The sequence below is a fragment of the Mesocricetus auratus genome, unplaced genomic scaffold (assembly GCF_017639785.1).
Source record: "Mesocricetus auratus isolate SY011 unplaced genomic scaffold, BCM_Maur_2.0 Super-Scaffold_15014, whole genome shotgun sequence".
Classification (NCBI taxonomy): domain Eukaryota; kingdom Metazoa; phylum Chordata; class Mammalia; order Rodentia; family Cricetidae; genus Mesocricetus; species Mesocricetus auratus.
In genome coordinates this window covers 33,734,516-33,751,288 of record NW_024429186.1, presented here as the reverse complement: position 1 = coordinate 33,751,288, position 16,773 = coordinate 33,734,516, and the positions used below count along the sequence as shown (strand labels likewise).

General features: G+C 46.9%; 1 protein-coding gene across 4 annotated transcripts in view; it reads right to left on the bottom strand.

Annotated features, from left to right (window-relative positions):
- The window catches only part of Dpf3 (double PHD fingers 3), a 262,723-nt gene that overhangs the window by 97,320 nt on the left and 148,630 nt on the right, over positions 1-16,773 (bottom strand). For all 4 annotated transcript variants that reach the window (XR_005876221.1, XM_021228767.2, XM_040742790.1 and 1 more), the window contains exons 4-5: positions 12,560-12,687; positions 5,438-5,533 (exon numbers count right to left, since the gene is read on the bottom strand). Coding sequence is in view for 3 of the 4 variants with exons in the window: in XM_021228767.2 (XP_021084426.1) it covers positions 5,438-5,533; positions 12,560-12,687 (224 nt within the window). In the remaining variant the exon portion in view is untranslated. The remainder of the gene's footprint in view (positions 1-5,437; positions 5,534-12,559; positions 12,688-16,773) is intronic.

Below are 16,773 nucleotides of genomic sequence, written 5' to 3'. Positions count from 1 at the left end.
CCCGACAGATGCTCACCTCCCATTCACACGTTGGGGGCCATGGCAGCCATGACTGTACCACAGGGTCCTGCCTTACTGACCGTAAGTGGGTAGGCTCAGAAGGAGTCAACTAACTACTACATCAAGCCTATTTTTACTCCGACCTGGGCCACTAGAGTCTATCTTCAAGGGACTTAGAGCTTGAAAGCAATGACCTCTGCTGAATTGAACAAGCCCACAAATTTAGGAGCCCTAGAGCCCTGTGCACAGAGGAGCTAGATGAAACCCTGGTACCAGAGAGAAGAGAGAAGAAGAAGAAGCCATGGATGGGGTCTTTATTCTCCTCAGTCCTGATCCCTGCCACCTCCTTGACCTTCTTGTGATCTGGGTCTTCTAAGATCACTCACACTTGGGACAATGGTCCCAAGGCTTCAAATCCTTCTCATTTAGGCTTAAAGCCATTGAGTTTCCTATAACAAAGAGACCTGGAGTTAAGACAGACTCCAGGCAATGGTAGTTCTACAAAAACTGCTCTCAAATGGTGTCTGGGGGTGAGTATCACCCCTCTTCTCCTATAGGCTGGAGATAATTAAGAGCACTTGCTGCTCTTCCAGATAACCTGGGTTCAGTTCCCAGCACCCACAGCTGACTTTACAACCAGGAGATCTGACAGCCTCCTCTAACCTCTAGCGACACCTGCATTCATACGCATAATTAAAAATAAATATTTTTGACAAAAGCTATTCTCCTGGTGCCACTAAAAGACCATTTGCCTTTCTCATTCCTATTTTTTCACAAGCGTACAGTGGGGCTTTCCAGAGGCTACATGACATTTGACAGGGTTTTCGGTATGCACTTGTATATTCATGAGCTACATTCATAAGCTGGATTTTGTCTTAATTTTGAATAGAGCAAACATTAGTGAGATTAATATCACCTGTTATACTCAGAACAATAACTTTGAGGGGCTGTCAGTACTTGTTAAGAGTGTAAAGAATTCCTGAGGCAGACAGAGAAGGGGAGGGCATTGCTCTGCTACCTTGCCATTGAATGAAAGGTCTTAAGACCATTGACACCCAGGAGCTTATCATCAAGGCAAGAACTTGGCCCCCATACCCCAGAACTTTCACATCAGAATTTGCTCTTTAACAGCATCCCTAGTGTTAGGGGATATTCGATCACACTCAAGTTTGCATTTGCATTAATTAAATAAATTTAACCTTGGGTCAGGAAGCTGTGTCAGAAACTAGTTGACAGAAAGTAATCATAGAGCTCAGAGAGTGTCCAGGAGAGATAGAGACACACAGGAAGTAATAGGATGAGGTTTAGAATAACGCAGATTTTTCTTGTTTGTTGAAGCAGAAGCATGGGTCTTCCGTGGATGCCAGGAGAGAGGGTTAGCTAGTTGCTACTCAGCCTCTCTGAGCTTGGAAATTTTCACCCTAGCCTTTGAATCTCCAGTCTTATTCATAATTAGAACAATAGAGATTTAGTTAAAGCTACCTTTAACTGTAGCAACAGGGCCAGGGCCTGCAGGAGCAGAATTCTAGACCGGCAGTAGCCTGACCAGGCCACTGCTTAGAGAAGCAGGCCAGTAGCTGTGGAGTTGCAATTGCTGGCTGAGATAGCAGTAGATTAATGCACAGCTACTGTGCCAAAGATAAAACAACACCCTGGGGTCTTCATGTTTGAAAAACACTGGGCTGCACCACAAATGTGCCAACAATTACTAATTTAATTGATTGGTTGATAATACAAGGATTAGTCATAAGAGTTTCATTAATTTTTTAGGTAAAAATTACCATAGACACAATTCTTAATTGTTGGGTATGAACTGCCCTCACCACTCAGAGAACATATAGGGTTAAAACTCAGAAACTTAGCCACTTTGCTTGCAATATACTTCTATATCTGTTCCTTTACTGGGCACTCAGATTTAGCTGTGTGTTATTATTCCCAATTATTGATGGATACATTGAGACTCAGTTTCAGAAATTAAATGATTCACCCAAGGTGCAGTAGGTGATAGAACTAAGGTTGGCACTCCTGGGGTGGAAGTTAAAATAAGGGAAACCCATCCAAGACTCACTACGGAAGCCCTGGCCCCCTTCTGTGTAGGGAGTGGCTAGGGTCTTGTCAATGGTCTGTGGGATGGAGATTGGGCTCCTCTGCATTCCCACAAGCTCCCAGGTGAGGATGAGGCTGCAATCCAGACCACACAGACAGATGTCAGGCCCCAGTGTGGTTGCTCCAGTGGCCAGCAAGTCCCAGCAGCAGCTGCAAACCCACGTAAAAGCTTAGCGCTGTGGGTAGGGCAGCTTCCGGTACTTTTCCAGCCCAGAGACTAACTCATTCACCCCCCACTTCCTCCATGGCATGGTGACTCGTCCAGTGTCACTCACTGTACAACCGGGAGCCATTAGCTGTCACTCAATCACGAAGTTCAAACATGACTTTCCTTTTTGCTTTCCTTATTCATCCTAGACAGGTAGGGTCCTGGGCTAGGCAGGACTCAGTAGGAAAAGCCTAGACTTGTGTCCCAATCCCTCATTCTTTCTGACCAGATTGAGCAACCTTGAGCAAGCTGCTGAACCTTTCTAGAAACCAAGTCACACTTGTGCTGCCATGTTTTCCAATAACTGCTTTTTTTTTTAAGAGATGAGATAAACTAGCTTGAGTGTATCTCAGTGGTTAGCAACTAGTTACATTTAAACCTGGGTTCAGCCCCCAGCACCCCAAAACAACAAAAAATAAAATGATAGATGCACTTTAATGACATTTTAACCAAGCATAACAAAACATGTTATTGTTGAAACTTACAGAAATTAACAATGAGGTGGTCTGCGTTTTTGTTTTTGCTTTTTGTTGTTTGTGGGGGTTTTTTTTTGGTCATTCTAAGCCATCAGAATGTGGTGCATATTTTACATCTGCAGCATCCTCCAATCTGGACTAGCATGTGCTAGGTAGCCACGCGCAGCCAGCGGCTGCTGCAATGGACCGTTCGAAATGGAGACTGCAGAACACAAAGCCCCAGCACAGCCCCGTGGTTACCTAGAGTGTTCTCACTCCGGGGCCCTTCAATCTGCCTGGGTCTGAGTGACTATAAGGGCCCCTGGGTACTGTCACTCCCTGATGGGGGGGGTGTCCTTCTGCATGCTGTGCATGTGTGTTTCACTTATTGGTTGATAGATAAAGCTGTTTCAGTCAATGGACAGGCAGAATGTAGCCAGGCAGGAAGTGTCGACGGGGCTAGCAGACTAGGGGAATGCTAGGAAGAGGAACGCAGAGAGTGAGTTGCGGGGGAGATGCCATGAAACTGCAGAGAAAGCAGGAGGCCTGGGCATCACCAGTAAGTCAAGACCATGTGGAGATACACAGACTAATAGAAATGGGTTACTAATGAGAGGGCTAGCCAATAAGAAACTTGTGCTATAGGCCAGACAGTTTATAATTAATATTAGCCTCTGTGAGTTTGTTTGGGATCAGATGGCTGCGGGACCTGGCGGAACAGAAACTTCCGTCAACAACTCCCCACACCCTCACGGAAAAGACGCCCAACCCCTTCTCACTAATGGCAATTTCTATCTTCTGCATTCATGCCAAGAGTACCAGGAACATTTTCCACAAAGCGCTCTTCAAAGTCTGCCTGTGGCAGGGGAGGAGCGGAAGCAGGTTGGTAGGTACCCAGCTCTCGGCATTCCCAACAGGCACAGAAACGCCGTGCCCCTATGCCTCCTCCAAACGCCGTGATGGAATGGATGTTTCTTTTATTACTGCTGCTCAGACACCACAGTGAAATAATATGGCCAAGTGAGTTCATCCACAGCTGTAGAGAACCATTAGGTGAAACCCTGATGAGGAACATTATAGGAGAGAGGCTGGGCTGCAACAGCAATTCGGATCAGTTTGAAACCCCTAAAGGCAGAACAGCCTGGCAACATACACCCCTGAAGCGATAAAAGGTACATATCTCCACCCAGGAAGGATGCTCACCCCTTGGAATAGATACAGAGATCCTTGGCCTATTGAAATCTCCAAGTAACCATAGTGCTCCTTGACTCACAGAGAACATGATCCAAGTTACCCCATGCATTCCTACACCCCAGAGAGTGTTATATGAACTCTATAACTGAATGACCTGTCCATCTTCACTGAGTACTTATCAGGTACCACCACCATAACTTTTGTTGTTCTGGGGTGAAAATTAACAGACAGACAGCATATAGAGAGCAGATACACTGGGCAGGGGTATTTGGTAGGTATTAGAACAAGGAATATTTGTGTCATGTATAAAAATGTCTAATAGAGATACACACTGAGATATATAATGAGATGCACAGGATCTAGTTTCAAATACTCCGGTGGGAAACAAGCACATAAACCAACAAACAATAAGTAGGGGGAAAAACGAATGCACTTGGCAAAATGGTGGAAATACTAATTGATGAAGATGACAAGAGGCTGACAAAACTGCACCATCTGATAGCTGTCCTGCCCAGACTGCTCACCAGTGGGAGCATCTTGGCTCACTGTGCCATTAGACTTCATGTAACAATCACTGGAAAAGTTGTGTATATTATAGCTCAAGGTCTGATCCCAGACTGAATAACTGAACATAGGTCCTGGGTACCTAATCTCAGTAGATACTCTTTGTGGAGCTACTGTCTACACTAACTATCAGTGGGCCCAAACCCACAGATACCATGACTGACTTCTCACCCACAGGAAGGGGAAGGCCCTACTTAGAGCCGATAGAAGCTAGGCGCTAGACCCTTGAGCCCTCAAAAGCAGACTCTGAAGTAAAGAGCCCTAGTCCTCCCCTGGAGGTCCCTCTCCACCTAGCTACATGATGCCCTTGGATAGCTCCAAAGGAGATCACAGAACACTTTGCTGAACAAGTCCCTGGAGAATCAAATAGAACATCTGAAAGCCCAGCCTTGGTCAGCTCCCTGCCCCATCAGAACTAGCCAGGGTTTTCTTTCTCCCCATCAGGGTCTCTCTGCCGTTCCCGCCTCTGACCTCTTTCTTGTTCATCTCTTATTCATCTAAAGTTCACGTAAAATTCATTCAGGGGACCACCGGCCACAGGCAGCCTGCTTCCCTAACCAGCTTCTACTCTCCCTGCCCAGGGAAGCATGTCCCAAGGCAGGTGTCCCAATCCTGTCATTCTGGGAAAACCCCAGGATCAGCAAGGCAAGAAACTCCTCTCATAGCAGAGTCTCAGAAAATCCTCCTCACCCTCCGAAGCCCCTAGGTGTGACCTCTGCTTCCTTTCCTCCCTCTTGCCAGCTTAGGACTTTCTAGAAACGCCCAGCCTGGGATGCCCCCAGAGTCTTCCTCAGAGCAGTCTTCATGAGGAATGTCTATTCAGGTATGCAGTGGATTAGAACCAACTCCAGCGGGGACTGATAGCTTGCCAGGCCTTGGCGTCCCTCCCTTGTGGCCTCCCTCCACTTACCCGTCCTCTGGTCCTGTTCTTGCGCTTGGGAATGTCCTCTTCCAAATCCTCCTCTTCATTCCCTTCTTCTACATTTTCGTCATTTTCCAAAACCCTCTGAAATGACAAGAAAATCAAATACAGGACTTGAGAGATGAAACGCAGGAGCAAGAAACATCAAAGGGTAGTTTGGGGGTGTTCTGGGGTTTTGTTCTTCAGCAAGGCGAAAGTGCTGCCGCTGCCCACATACAAGTTGGAAGTCTCAGTACAACCAATACTCTTTCAAGCTCTCAGGCCTCTTCCAACCAAATCCTGCCAGAACATTGCCCTTCCTCGACTCTTTTTACACCCCCCACTACCAGAAAAAGGGGTTTTTGGCGAGAGCATAAGAATGCTTTTCCATTGGGACCAAGGTGCCTTATTAAATCAGTTGTCTTTAATATGACATGTTCTTTTATTTCTAAAGAGCCACCTCAGCATTTAAAAAGCCATTTCTCCCTTCTCTGCCTCTGTGAAGCTCTGCCTTGCTTGACGAAAGCATGGAACTCCCTGTCCAACTGGCCAAAATACAGCCTTATTATGCTGTGGGGTTGTTTCTAAGAAAAATAAATTTTCATCAGGGTGTTACTGGGACATGCCTGTAATCCCAGCATAGAAGGAGCAGGAGTTCAAGACCATCCTTAGTTACACAGTAAACCTAAGGCCAGCCAAGGTTATGTGTGCAACTCTGTCTAGGGTGGGGATGGGGGAGATAACAGATTTTCATCACAGCCCATGACTTATAATCAAGCCATAAGTTCATAAATTCAAATGAGTTCCTTCTAATAGCCCTCAGATCATGGCAACACAGAGCCAGTTTTCATTTTAAATGTGCATAAACTGGGGCTGAAAACAGTTTCGACTATTCACAGTCATCCAGCAAAGCCATGAAAGCCGTGACCAGGGTAAGGTCGGGTTGGTGAGCTTAGCTTCCCACTCATGCCCTAGCCCTTGCTGCTGAGATTTCTCAGGTACAACAGACACTTCAGGCAGGATCCAAGCGCTTCATTGCCTCCACAGGAGGAAAGGGGAGAGGCAGGGGGTGCACCTCCAGGTCTAGAGTGGGCCAAAGGAGCATAGAGGACCCTGTTGCTGCCAGAAAGCAGGATATGAAGGAATGGTCTCGGAGTCCACAGAGTCCATGTCAGGGACCACGGGTGGGAGGAACTTTTCATGAGCTCACTTATGTGGCCTTGAGCGATACATTGTTTTGTGCCTCTTCTTATCCAACTAAAAACCAGCATGTGTCAATAAGCATGTGTCCAATGCTGACTACACGTAGGCTCTACTCTAAAAATAAAGGCTACAGTCCTGGCCTCAAGAAGACTTTACAGTGCACTAAAAGAAGATGGATTTAAACAACGTATGCAACTGGCTAAGCCCCATTGTTGTAGTGATTGTGAGAGAGAAGTTCGTGGTGTGTGAGAGGGTGCTCCTAGAGAACTTGGCCGGATCTGAACATCGAAGGAGGCTTTGCCGAGGCTGGGGCAGAGAGCAAGGAGGTGTGGAAGGAGATGAGCAGAGAATGAATGAGAGCAACCCGGACACACTTCCAGCTTGACAGAAAGGGCGGAGGAGGTTCTAGACCAGCAAGAGCTGGCGAAGCAGTTCTGGGAGCATGGCTTGTCCAGTGGGAGCGTGACCAGCGCTCAATGGTTTTGGGTAAGATGGCAAAGATGAAGCCGGAGGGTTAGCGTAAGCATATGGCACAGGGCTACAGCTTGTGGTGGTGGTTGGCGATGGTGGTGCAGAAGTTGCACCAACTATATATAAATGGGCTTAGAAAGTGGCGTGTGCTGCCCATGCAGTCTGATGTCACCATTATTGCTCAGATGAACTCTGGGATAGCGCCTCTGTAACTTGTCTCCAAAACAGAATGTCCAAGAGGCGGTTACCAGGACATCACACTCTAGTCACAGTTTCTAGGTTACTGCTGGCCACCTAGTCCTTCCAAAGGACATAAAACATGTCTCATGACTGCTTCTCAGCAGCTGATGGTGGTTTGAATGAGAATGGCCCTCATAGGTTTGAATGTCTGGTTCCTAGTTAGTTGAACTGTGTTTAGGGTTAGGGTTAGGGTTACCAATACGAGGCCTACTCCTTCTCTCTCTGCCTGTGCATTGGAATATAAGCTCTCATGCCTGCCTGCCCAATGACACACTGCTTGCCAAGATGATCATGGACTCACCCTCTGAAATTGTAAGCAAGGTCCCAATTAAATGCTTTCTTCTACAAGTAGCCTTGGTCATGATGTTTCATCACAGAAATAGTAACCCTAACTGAGTCACAGCACTTACAGATAGCTCAGCCAACCTTCAACATCAAAGAGAAATGTTTGCTGGACAGGGCCGCTGGTCCGTAGCTAGATGTTGACCAGGGTCCAGAGTAAGCCTTTTGGCTTTCTGACCTTACAGTGGGATCACAGGTCAAGCCACTTGGGTAAAAATCATAGGATGAATACAAGGTGCCAATGTAACTACTGCTGTTGACTGAGTCTTACAAACTTCCCAGGTCTTGAAGTCATTTAATCACAGCAAGTTCCAACTGCTGATATCTAAAGGCCATTACCTCTAGCATCTCAGTACATTTCTGATGCCTCTGTCATATTTCATGAGAAGAAACATTTCACACAACATGGATTCTGGGCTAGAAGACAAAAAATAGATGAAGGCCACTGGTCAGGTCCCTAAGTGTCTTATGGTCTCTTGGTCCAGGACCAAACTGATTTCTCCAAGTTTCCATCCCACTTGACATCAGCTTGTAACTCCAGAAGCCTCTCTATCCAACTTACCCACCTTGTTCCATGGGAGGAATTGGGAGTTCCTAACAAACAAAGCCATGCTGGGACTAAAGAAGGTGAGCAGAGTCGGGATGTAGGAATGAAGGACAGGGAGGGACGTCCAACATAACTGACTCTTTAACCTCCTGTTACAGACTGACAGCCCCTGTCCATAGACATCCGAAAAACAGATACATTTGAAAACAACTTTCCATACTATTACTCTAAATAGCCTTTATTGTAATGGTGACAATGATTTGTGCTTGTTTTTAACAGTGAAGAGGGATAAAGAAAGGAAGGAGAGAGGAAGAAAGGATGGAAGGAAGTGGGGAGGAGGGGGAGAGAGGGAGAGATGGAGAGAGGAAGCATCTCCTAACTGGTCAGTTTGACCACTGTCCCCAGCACCATCTCTCCTCCATGCAGGCCAGGAAGGGGAGGAATCTTTAAGAAATCTAAACTCATTGCCCTGGTCAAAACGCTCCAAATGGCTTCCTTTTCATTCCGGATGAAGCCATAAGAGCCACAACTAGGTCTCCTGAGGCCTGAGGGATCTGGCTTCTGCCCACCTAGCCTGCCTCCCCACCCCCACCACTGTAGTCTGACCACAGGGTCTTCTGTCTGTTCACTGGACAAGATGGGCGCTGACCTGTGTCAGAGCTGTCACTCCAGAGATCTTACATAGCTGGCCCAGCATCCCACAGGACTGTGGTGACACCCACATCCCTTAGCATACTGCCTACGTTCTGCCCTCTAATGCTTCTTCCTACTACTGGCCTTCATTTACCCAAAACACTAATTCTCTTGTTTGTTCACTTTTTTTTCTAACTGCATGACACAATCAAATTCGAGTAACCGCAGCACCCCACTCCCTGTTCAAAAGAAGTTCTTCTATCAGTCAAATGCATATATGAGTCAGTGATGAACAAAAAAGTCAATTTATCATATGTGTAGTTTTGCAATGCAAAGTCAAAGAGAACTTAAACTCAAGTGGTTCATGGCTACTTTCAGCTTCATACAACCTGGACCGCAAAGTCCCATGCTGTGCACTGGTGGCCACACTGACGGCACCAGGCCTGATGCAATGACGGCAATACAGTGACAACATGCATCCTGGCGCAGAGCCACGTGAAATCAGCTCAGACTTGTTCCCAGCTTTACAGGAGAGGGGCCATATGTCACCAGGTATCCAGGCTTCTGGGTACTGGTTCTGAATAAATCACTGATTCCATCCAAGTCCATTAATGGAGCAAAAATACTAACAACAGGGCAGCGGGGTCATACAGAGATGATACACCTTTCTTCAAACTCTTCAACTCCAAACACAGGGACTAACGCATGACTAGCTACACACACACACACACACACACACACACACACACACACACACACACACAGAAGAACGTGGGAAGTGTCCCAAACTCCTAAGATAAAAAGAGTCTGCTCTGGTTATGAGGGACCAGGAAAGGGTTGATGTGAAAGGTGGTGCTGGGTCTGGCCCTAACCACTGACTGGAATCGGTGTAGGTGGAAGAAAACGCAGTAGACCAGAAGCTCAGAGGGAGAAGGCTGAGGAAGAGGAGACACTGAGTCTGAATGCTAGCCTAAAGCAGAAAGGAGAAGCCCAAGAAGCCCATGGCTACCACGCTGGACTTACTTAGTGGAAACAAAAGATAAATTAGGAAGGAGGTGGCATGTGGGACAGAGGGAGGATCAGAATCTTGGCCCCCCAGTCATCCTCTCAAGCAAGCATTTACTGTGCGCCTATGTATCGAGCTGAGTGTGTGTGTTTAAGGTGTATTAGGGAGGAAGTTAGTCAAAGGCTTCCCACCTTGTGTGGGTTTACATTACACCAGGAGAATAAATATCACAAAAAACAAAATTCAGAGAATACTAAATGGTGATAAGCACAATATGAAAAGAAAAAAAGAAAAGCAGAATACAGGAACAAGATGGTGCAGGGTATGGCATTAATCACAGCAGTCAAGGCATCCAAAGGTGAGATGAGAGTCCGCCCCATGTCTAGGGAAGGACTTCCCACACAGACAAACCACCAGGGCATGTCCCATCCGAGAGAGGTAAGAGGCCCTTGTTTTTACTCAGGTGTGAGCAGCCACAGAAGGGGTTCCCTCCCCTCTGGTCGTCCATCCTCTCAGAGGACTAGTGTTCAACCCTAAAAGGAAATGAGCTATGACATCATGAAGAGCCATGGAGAAAGAGTCCGTGTGTGTTTGGTGACAGAAGCCAATCTGCAAAGGCTACCTGCACAGCTAGACTATGGGGTGGGAAAGACAGTTGTGTCTGGGGACTGGGAGTGGAGGGATGAGTAGCAGGGCACCGTTGGGTTAGGGCTGTGAAATTTACATGTATCACACCATGCATGATGGAGTCATAGCATTATATGTTTGTCCGAGCACACAGCATGTCATGTGGTATGCCAAAAGTAAACATTAACATAAACTGTGGATTCTGGGGGAGAAAGCCCTGTTGAAGGCAGCTCACTGATGGAAACAAATGTGGATGATGTTGACAATGGGAGAGGTTAAGTTTGGGGAGATAGGGAAGATAAGAAATCCCTTTACTTTCCTCTCCGTTTTTAAAGAGATCTGTGTTTTTAAAACTTTCTGGGGCATGAGTGGAGAAACCATTGAGAAGGCGATCAGGAGTTCCGATCAGGAGCAAGGGCGGGGTGACCAAGGTATCAAGAGGGATATATGGTGTAGGGGGAAACTTAGGACTCCGCCATTAGCCACGTTGTACTCTAGAGATGCATATGGATATGGTAACGAAAGGGCAGAACAGTGCCACTAACCACACCCACTTTGGACATGACTAGAGACAGGGCAGTGAACTACGCCACTAGCCAGGCCCACTTTTGGGCGTGGCTAGAGGCATGTTCGGAGGGAGGAAGGAATAACAAGCAGCAGAGGCTCTCGCCCTCTTTTCGGCTTCCGGTTCGGTGGGGGCGGGGAACTACTTGACTCATCTGGGTTGCCCGTTTTCTCTTGTGAGTAATTTCTACAATAAACAGTTTCCTATACCCTCAACAAGTGTGCCATTTATCGTTGCAGCGTCAATATGGGACAATGGGACATGGGACATTGATTCCTCCTAATGACACTGTAGACAGCATTGCTGACGCATGGGATGCTGGGTGTGAAACAGACAGGAGCATCAAAGATGAGCCCAGGGTTGCTAAGTCCAAACTGGCAAGGATCTCCACGAGGGCTACAGCTTATGGAAATAGAAGGCAAATGTATCAGGTGGTGGCAACTAAGTAGAAAAGATTTGGCCATTTATCTTCCCACTGAAAGGGCGGAGGAAGACAGATTAGGACGCACCCAGCATCTTTATGGAAAGCCAACTCCATGTTCCCAGCATCTTTATGGAAAGCCAACTCCATGTTCCCAGCATCTTTATGGAAAGCCAACTCCATGTTGGCATGAACAAGCACTGAGCACATCACAGTGAACACACCACAGTCCCTGACACACATATATTTATAAAGCACCAAAATGCTATTTATTATTATTGTTATTACTATTGTTATTAATGAAGATTTTAATAAATTGGTGAACAAATCAAATTAAATGCCAAATTGAATACAAAATGAATGAATATGAGATGTATGCCAAAGATATAAAAATTTAATATACAACTTAATCAAGATATAATTTAATTATATTTCATTATTAATAATATTATATCAGGATTAATTGATGTTATTATAATGTTCTGCACCCAACAGAGTATTAGATTACAGGGATTGGAGATATACTGAGGATAAGAAGCAGTAGGTGCCCACTGTCATAGTGGTATTTTAGAGCTTTACAGGTGTTGTGCACAGAGGGTAGTGGGCGCAACTGTCCCTGTCTAAGGGGGTGACCAGGCTGCCTTGGAGGATTGGTAGGTGGTGTTGGGAGGGGCTGAGAGATCTAGTGAGTTGGAGCTCAGACTGGGGTGTAATGAAATGGACAGAGGTGAAGCAGGGGCCCCAACTCTTAAGTCTAAATGATGGACTGTTCATTCCACAAAGGCAAGGACTCAGTCTACCCTGGTCCCATTATGTCTTCGGGACTCAGCCCAATACCTGAAGCTCAGACTGCTCAGGGGATACCTTTAGAGTACAGATACAGGGAGACCAGGGAACAGATTGGAGGGAACAGTTTTTTTCCCCTGGGGTGGAGGGATGCTTTCTATTCAAAAGAAGTTCTAAACTTCCTGGAAATGGTATCACAAGGACCTCGAAACACAGAGGCAGCCCTGCCCCTAAGAGGCAGGGAGGTGCCAGTGGTGATGCTTAGGGGCTCTGCGGCAGGTGCAGGGTACCTGTATTTCCTGGATGCTTTCCTCCTCTCTGGCATCCACCTTCTTCTCCACTCCCTCACCACGAAGCAGGGCTTCCAATGTGGTACTCTCAGAGGTGAAGCCGTCTTTCTTCAGGGGTAACTCTACTTCTGTAAAGCCAACATGGACAAGCAGGTCAGTCACCAGAAGTGGATGAGACAAGAATGGTCTTTGGGAACATGCAGAGTTCTTAGGTAGCTCTCAAACAACTTATGTCGTTGCCTCTTGACGAACAGGACCATGGAACACTGGGGTTAGGTACGGCATTTCCACCACTGCTCACTCAGTCCCAGAGAAGAGCTCAACCCTACCCACTCCCTGGGGCAAACTGAGGCAGAACAGAGAGGATGCCCTCTAGAGGTAGGATCAAACTGCCTGAGTCTCAGCCCTGCTTCTGCCATTCTGGGGATATGACTTAGTAGATGCTCAAGGAGCCTGGAGCCCATTTTTCCATCTACAAAGAGAAATGCCCAGGACCGCGGGGTTTTTGACAATGTTCAAGCACAACAGCAATGTCTGGTTCCTACTGTCTTCAAGGTCTCCCTTGGTCATGCTGGCTGCCCAGCTCTGCTTTGTTCCACAGAAAGCTCTCAGCCTCAGAGAGGCTGTTTGCATCAACTCAGCCTCAGAGAGGCTGTTCACAGAGACCCCAAAGCAATGGGAAAGGAAAGGCAGTAATGTCCAACATGCCAGAGCAACAGAGTAGGAGGCCATGCCGAGAAAACTGTAGGAAGCGTTCCAGTGCTCCCAAACCTGGAGAAATCAGTAAAGTAGAACTGTAGGGCATATTTCTACAGACATTAGTAGTTATCTTGCTGGGCCTATGAATCAGTGGGTGCTATAGTTCAGACACAGACACTCCTCAACGGTCATGTGTTAAAAGTCCCGGGTTGTCACTATTGAGAGATGGAGGAACCTTTAGGAGATGGGTACTAGTGGAAAATGTCCTTAGTCCATTAGGGTTATATCCATGAAAGGGACTGTCCAACCCGATCTCTTTCTCTCTTCTCTCTTTCCTATCATGAGGCAAGCAGTTGTTCCAGGTACACACTCTCCACCACTGATATCTGGGGAAGTCCCAAAACTGGGTCTGCCTGGCTAGGGAATAGAGTCTTGAAAACTGTAAGCCAAAATAAACCATTCTCCTTGCAAGTTAATACATCAGGTGTTCTCTTACAGCCATAGGAGGCTAATATACTGGGCCAGCAAAGCAAAGATACTGCTATAGGCAGGCTGCCCCTGAGAGAGACCAAAGTGAACTTCTAACTCTACCCTGAGATGCTCCCCAAACCTGAGATGCTTCCCAAACCCAAAGAGCTCTCCAAACTCTTGACAGAGAATTTTAACTTTTTCTAAGGACAGAAAACTAAGATATTAAGTGATATTTTGGTTTACTATATATAGTAAACTATAGTTTTCCTTCAATCTCTCCTTGATCCCAGACCTCACCTACACACACACACACACACACACACACACACACACACACACACACACTGGGGTGGGGGGGATAAGATGTGTGGCCCTCAGCAGCTAATCAATCTTTCATTCATGTGGGAGAATCAAACATTTAAAGTAGGACTCGTTGACAGAAATGTGGACAGACAAAGTGAGTCAATGAGGAATAGTGACAGTGACAGAGCCAGGGAGCCATCCTTCCGCTGCTCTAGAGAGACGGGGCAGGGGGAGGGGTCCTTGCCGAAGTCCTACATAGCAACTGGGGCTTGATGCATAGGAACTGAAAGCCTGGGAAACCCAGGAACCAATGCTTGGCGCTGTCTTCTTCCTCTCATCTTCCATCTCCTCTCACATTGGCCAGCTTCAAGCCAAAGCCAGCAGACAATGGGCTCTGCCCATGTGGCCCACCTAAGTCAGCTTTTTCTGAGGCACAGAGCAGAATACGGACAAAGGGGATCCAGGAGGGCAAATGGAAACAGATGGCACCATCACAGCCTGCTCCTCCAGGCTCTCTCCAGACGCTATTGGAATGCCACCTGCTGCTTCCGTCTCCTCCACCAAAACACACAGGCTGACAGAAGGCCACGGCCACATCCTTAAAAGGGAAGAAATATGCCTGGGAGTGGCCAGCTCCCAGGAAAAGGTATCTGAGGTCTCTTTTGAGAACTTTTTTGCAGAGAGAGATGGGGGAAGGGGCAGTATACCCATCAAGAACCACGACCTGGACTGGCAAGGAGGTTCCATGGGTAAAGGACTTGAGTTCAGCCTACATGGTGGAAGGAGAAAACTGACTTTCACAGGTTGTTCTCTGACATCCACACATATGCCATGTCTCACACATACCCATTCACTACATACACACACACAAATACATACATGTAATTTTTAAAAAACACAACCACTGGATCAACCATCAATGAAGCTTTACCATCATCTGATTGACCAATTAATATCTATTGAGCACCTGTCATGTGACAACCACTGTGCTGGAACTAGAGACACAGGAGGTGACGAAATAATAGCAGAGCCCTGCCTTTGGATGACTTAAAGATACAGCTATAACATGTTACATGTAAAATAAAGACACAGTTGTGAACTGTCTCATGTGCTACCAAGGAAAACGGTGAGGGCAGCTACTTCAGAGTTGGGGAAGGCATGTATGATGACGGTACAGTTAAGTTGAGTGTCAGAATCAACAGTATGCCTCCATGAGCCCTCTGTGATGTCATTACTCTCTCTAGTCTGAAAAGTCTTCCAAAATGTCTAATCCCACGTGTGTTGTCTCGTGCACTGTCCTCAGTCAAGCAAGCAGCTGGTCACCAGCCCTCAAGCAAAATAATCTTATGTGTATATGTGAATTTATCATTCCGCCTTCCTGACAATAAATGTGTCTAATTTCCAGAATGGCACCGTGTTTTAGGGCAGGAAGATCCAGCCATCTTATCCAATTCCATCTCCTTTTATAAGGGAGTCACTCTAGCTCAGAGAAGGTAAGCAACTTCACCAAGGGCAGGTGACAAAGCCAGCAAATACCTCTCAAAGCATGATAAAGATCATGACAAGAACCCCGATTCATTATAGCCTAATCAGTAAATAACTAGCCCAGGAAATGCCAGGACAGTGCTTTGGTGGCCTGGGGTACATGCAGAGGACTTAGTGAAGCAGAAACACCCAACATGCAGAAGTTCTGGCTGCCAGACGCCACCTAATCCCCATCACAGCGAAGAGAAAGGTGCATCCCATTTTACAGATGAGTCAGCTCAGCGTAGAGCCTGCTTACTGTCTATGACAGGACTGGAGAGGGGCAACGTCCAGTCTTTAGCTCCATACACTCCCAGCCTAACCATGCTAAAGGGCTCTTCCACCAGCCTCTTCTCTCTTCCCAGGGAGAGGAAAGGTTTCTTTCCAAAGCGTCGTGTATTCCTGCTGCATTCCTAGACCTCCCTGTGGATTTCAGATTTCAGGATGAGAGGCACATCTCTGCTGAGGCTGCAGGCAGTTTGCAGCATGGTGCTGAGCTCTTCCAGAAAATCTCAAGAGCTCTCTACCCTCCTGGGCACCAAACCCTCCCCCAACCCATGCAGAATTTCCCATGGACTGTGAACTTCCTCCTTCTGCAGCTCCTTCTTCCTCGCCTGCAAACCATGCCCCCGTCTCGTCTTGAATCACTCACTCTACACTTGGCTCTCCCTCACAAGAAGTGAATCTAGGAGGAATGCAGTGGGCTCCTGACAGGCAAAGGGCTCCAGGGGATAGCCAGTAACACCTGGGGTCCAGTCCCTTCAGGAGGAACGCAAAGCACAGAGAGGCAGAGGGGCTCTACATCACATTGACTGGGTGGTATTGCTCTCCCCTAACTGCCAAAATATTTTATTGGCTCATATAGTTTTGCTTCCAAACAGATCTGAAGCCAAACCCTGGTTAGTCTTTCCTGGAGCAGTTTCTTAACCCAAATCTCTGTTGATGGGCTACACAGGGCGATACAGGCAATGTGCCTCGTAGTGTTGGTATAAGACTCAAACAAGGTAGGGGCTGGAGAGATGGCTCAGTGGTTAAGAGCACTTTCTGCTCCTGCAGAATCCCAGCACCCACATAGAGGCTCACAACTGTGTGTAATCCAGCTCCTAGTGATTTGACACCCTCACGCAGACATACATGCAGGTAAAACAAAATGCACATACAATAAATAAAGCATTTGAAAACAAGAAGGGCTGGAGAGATGGCTCAGAGATTAAGAG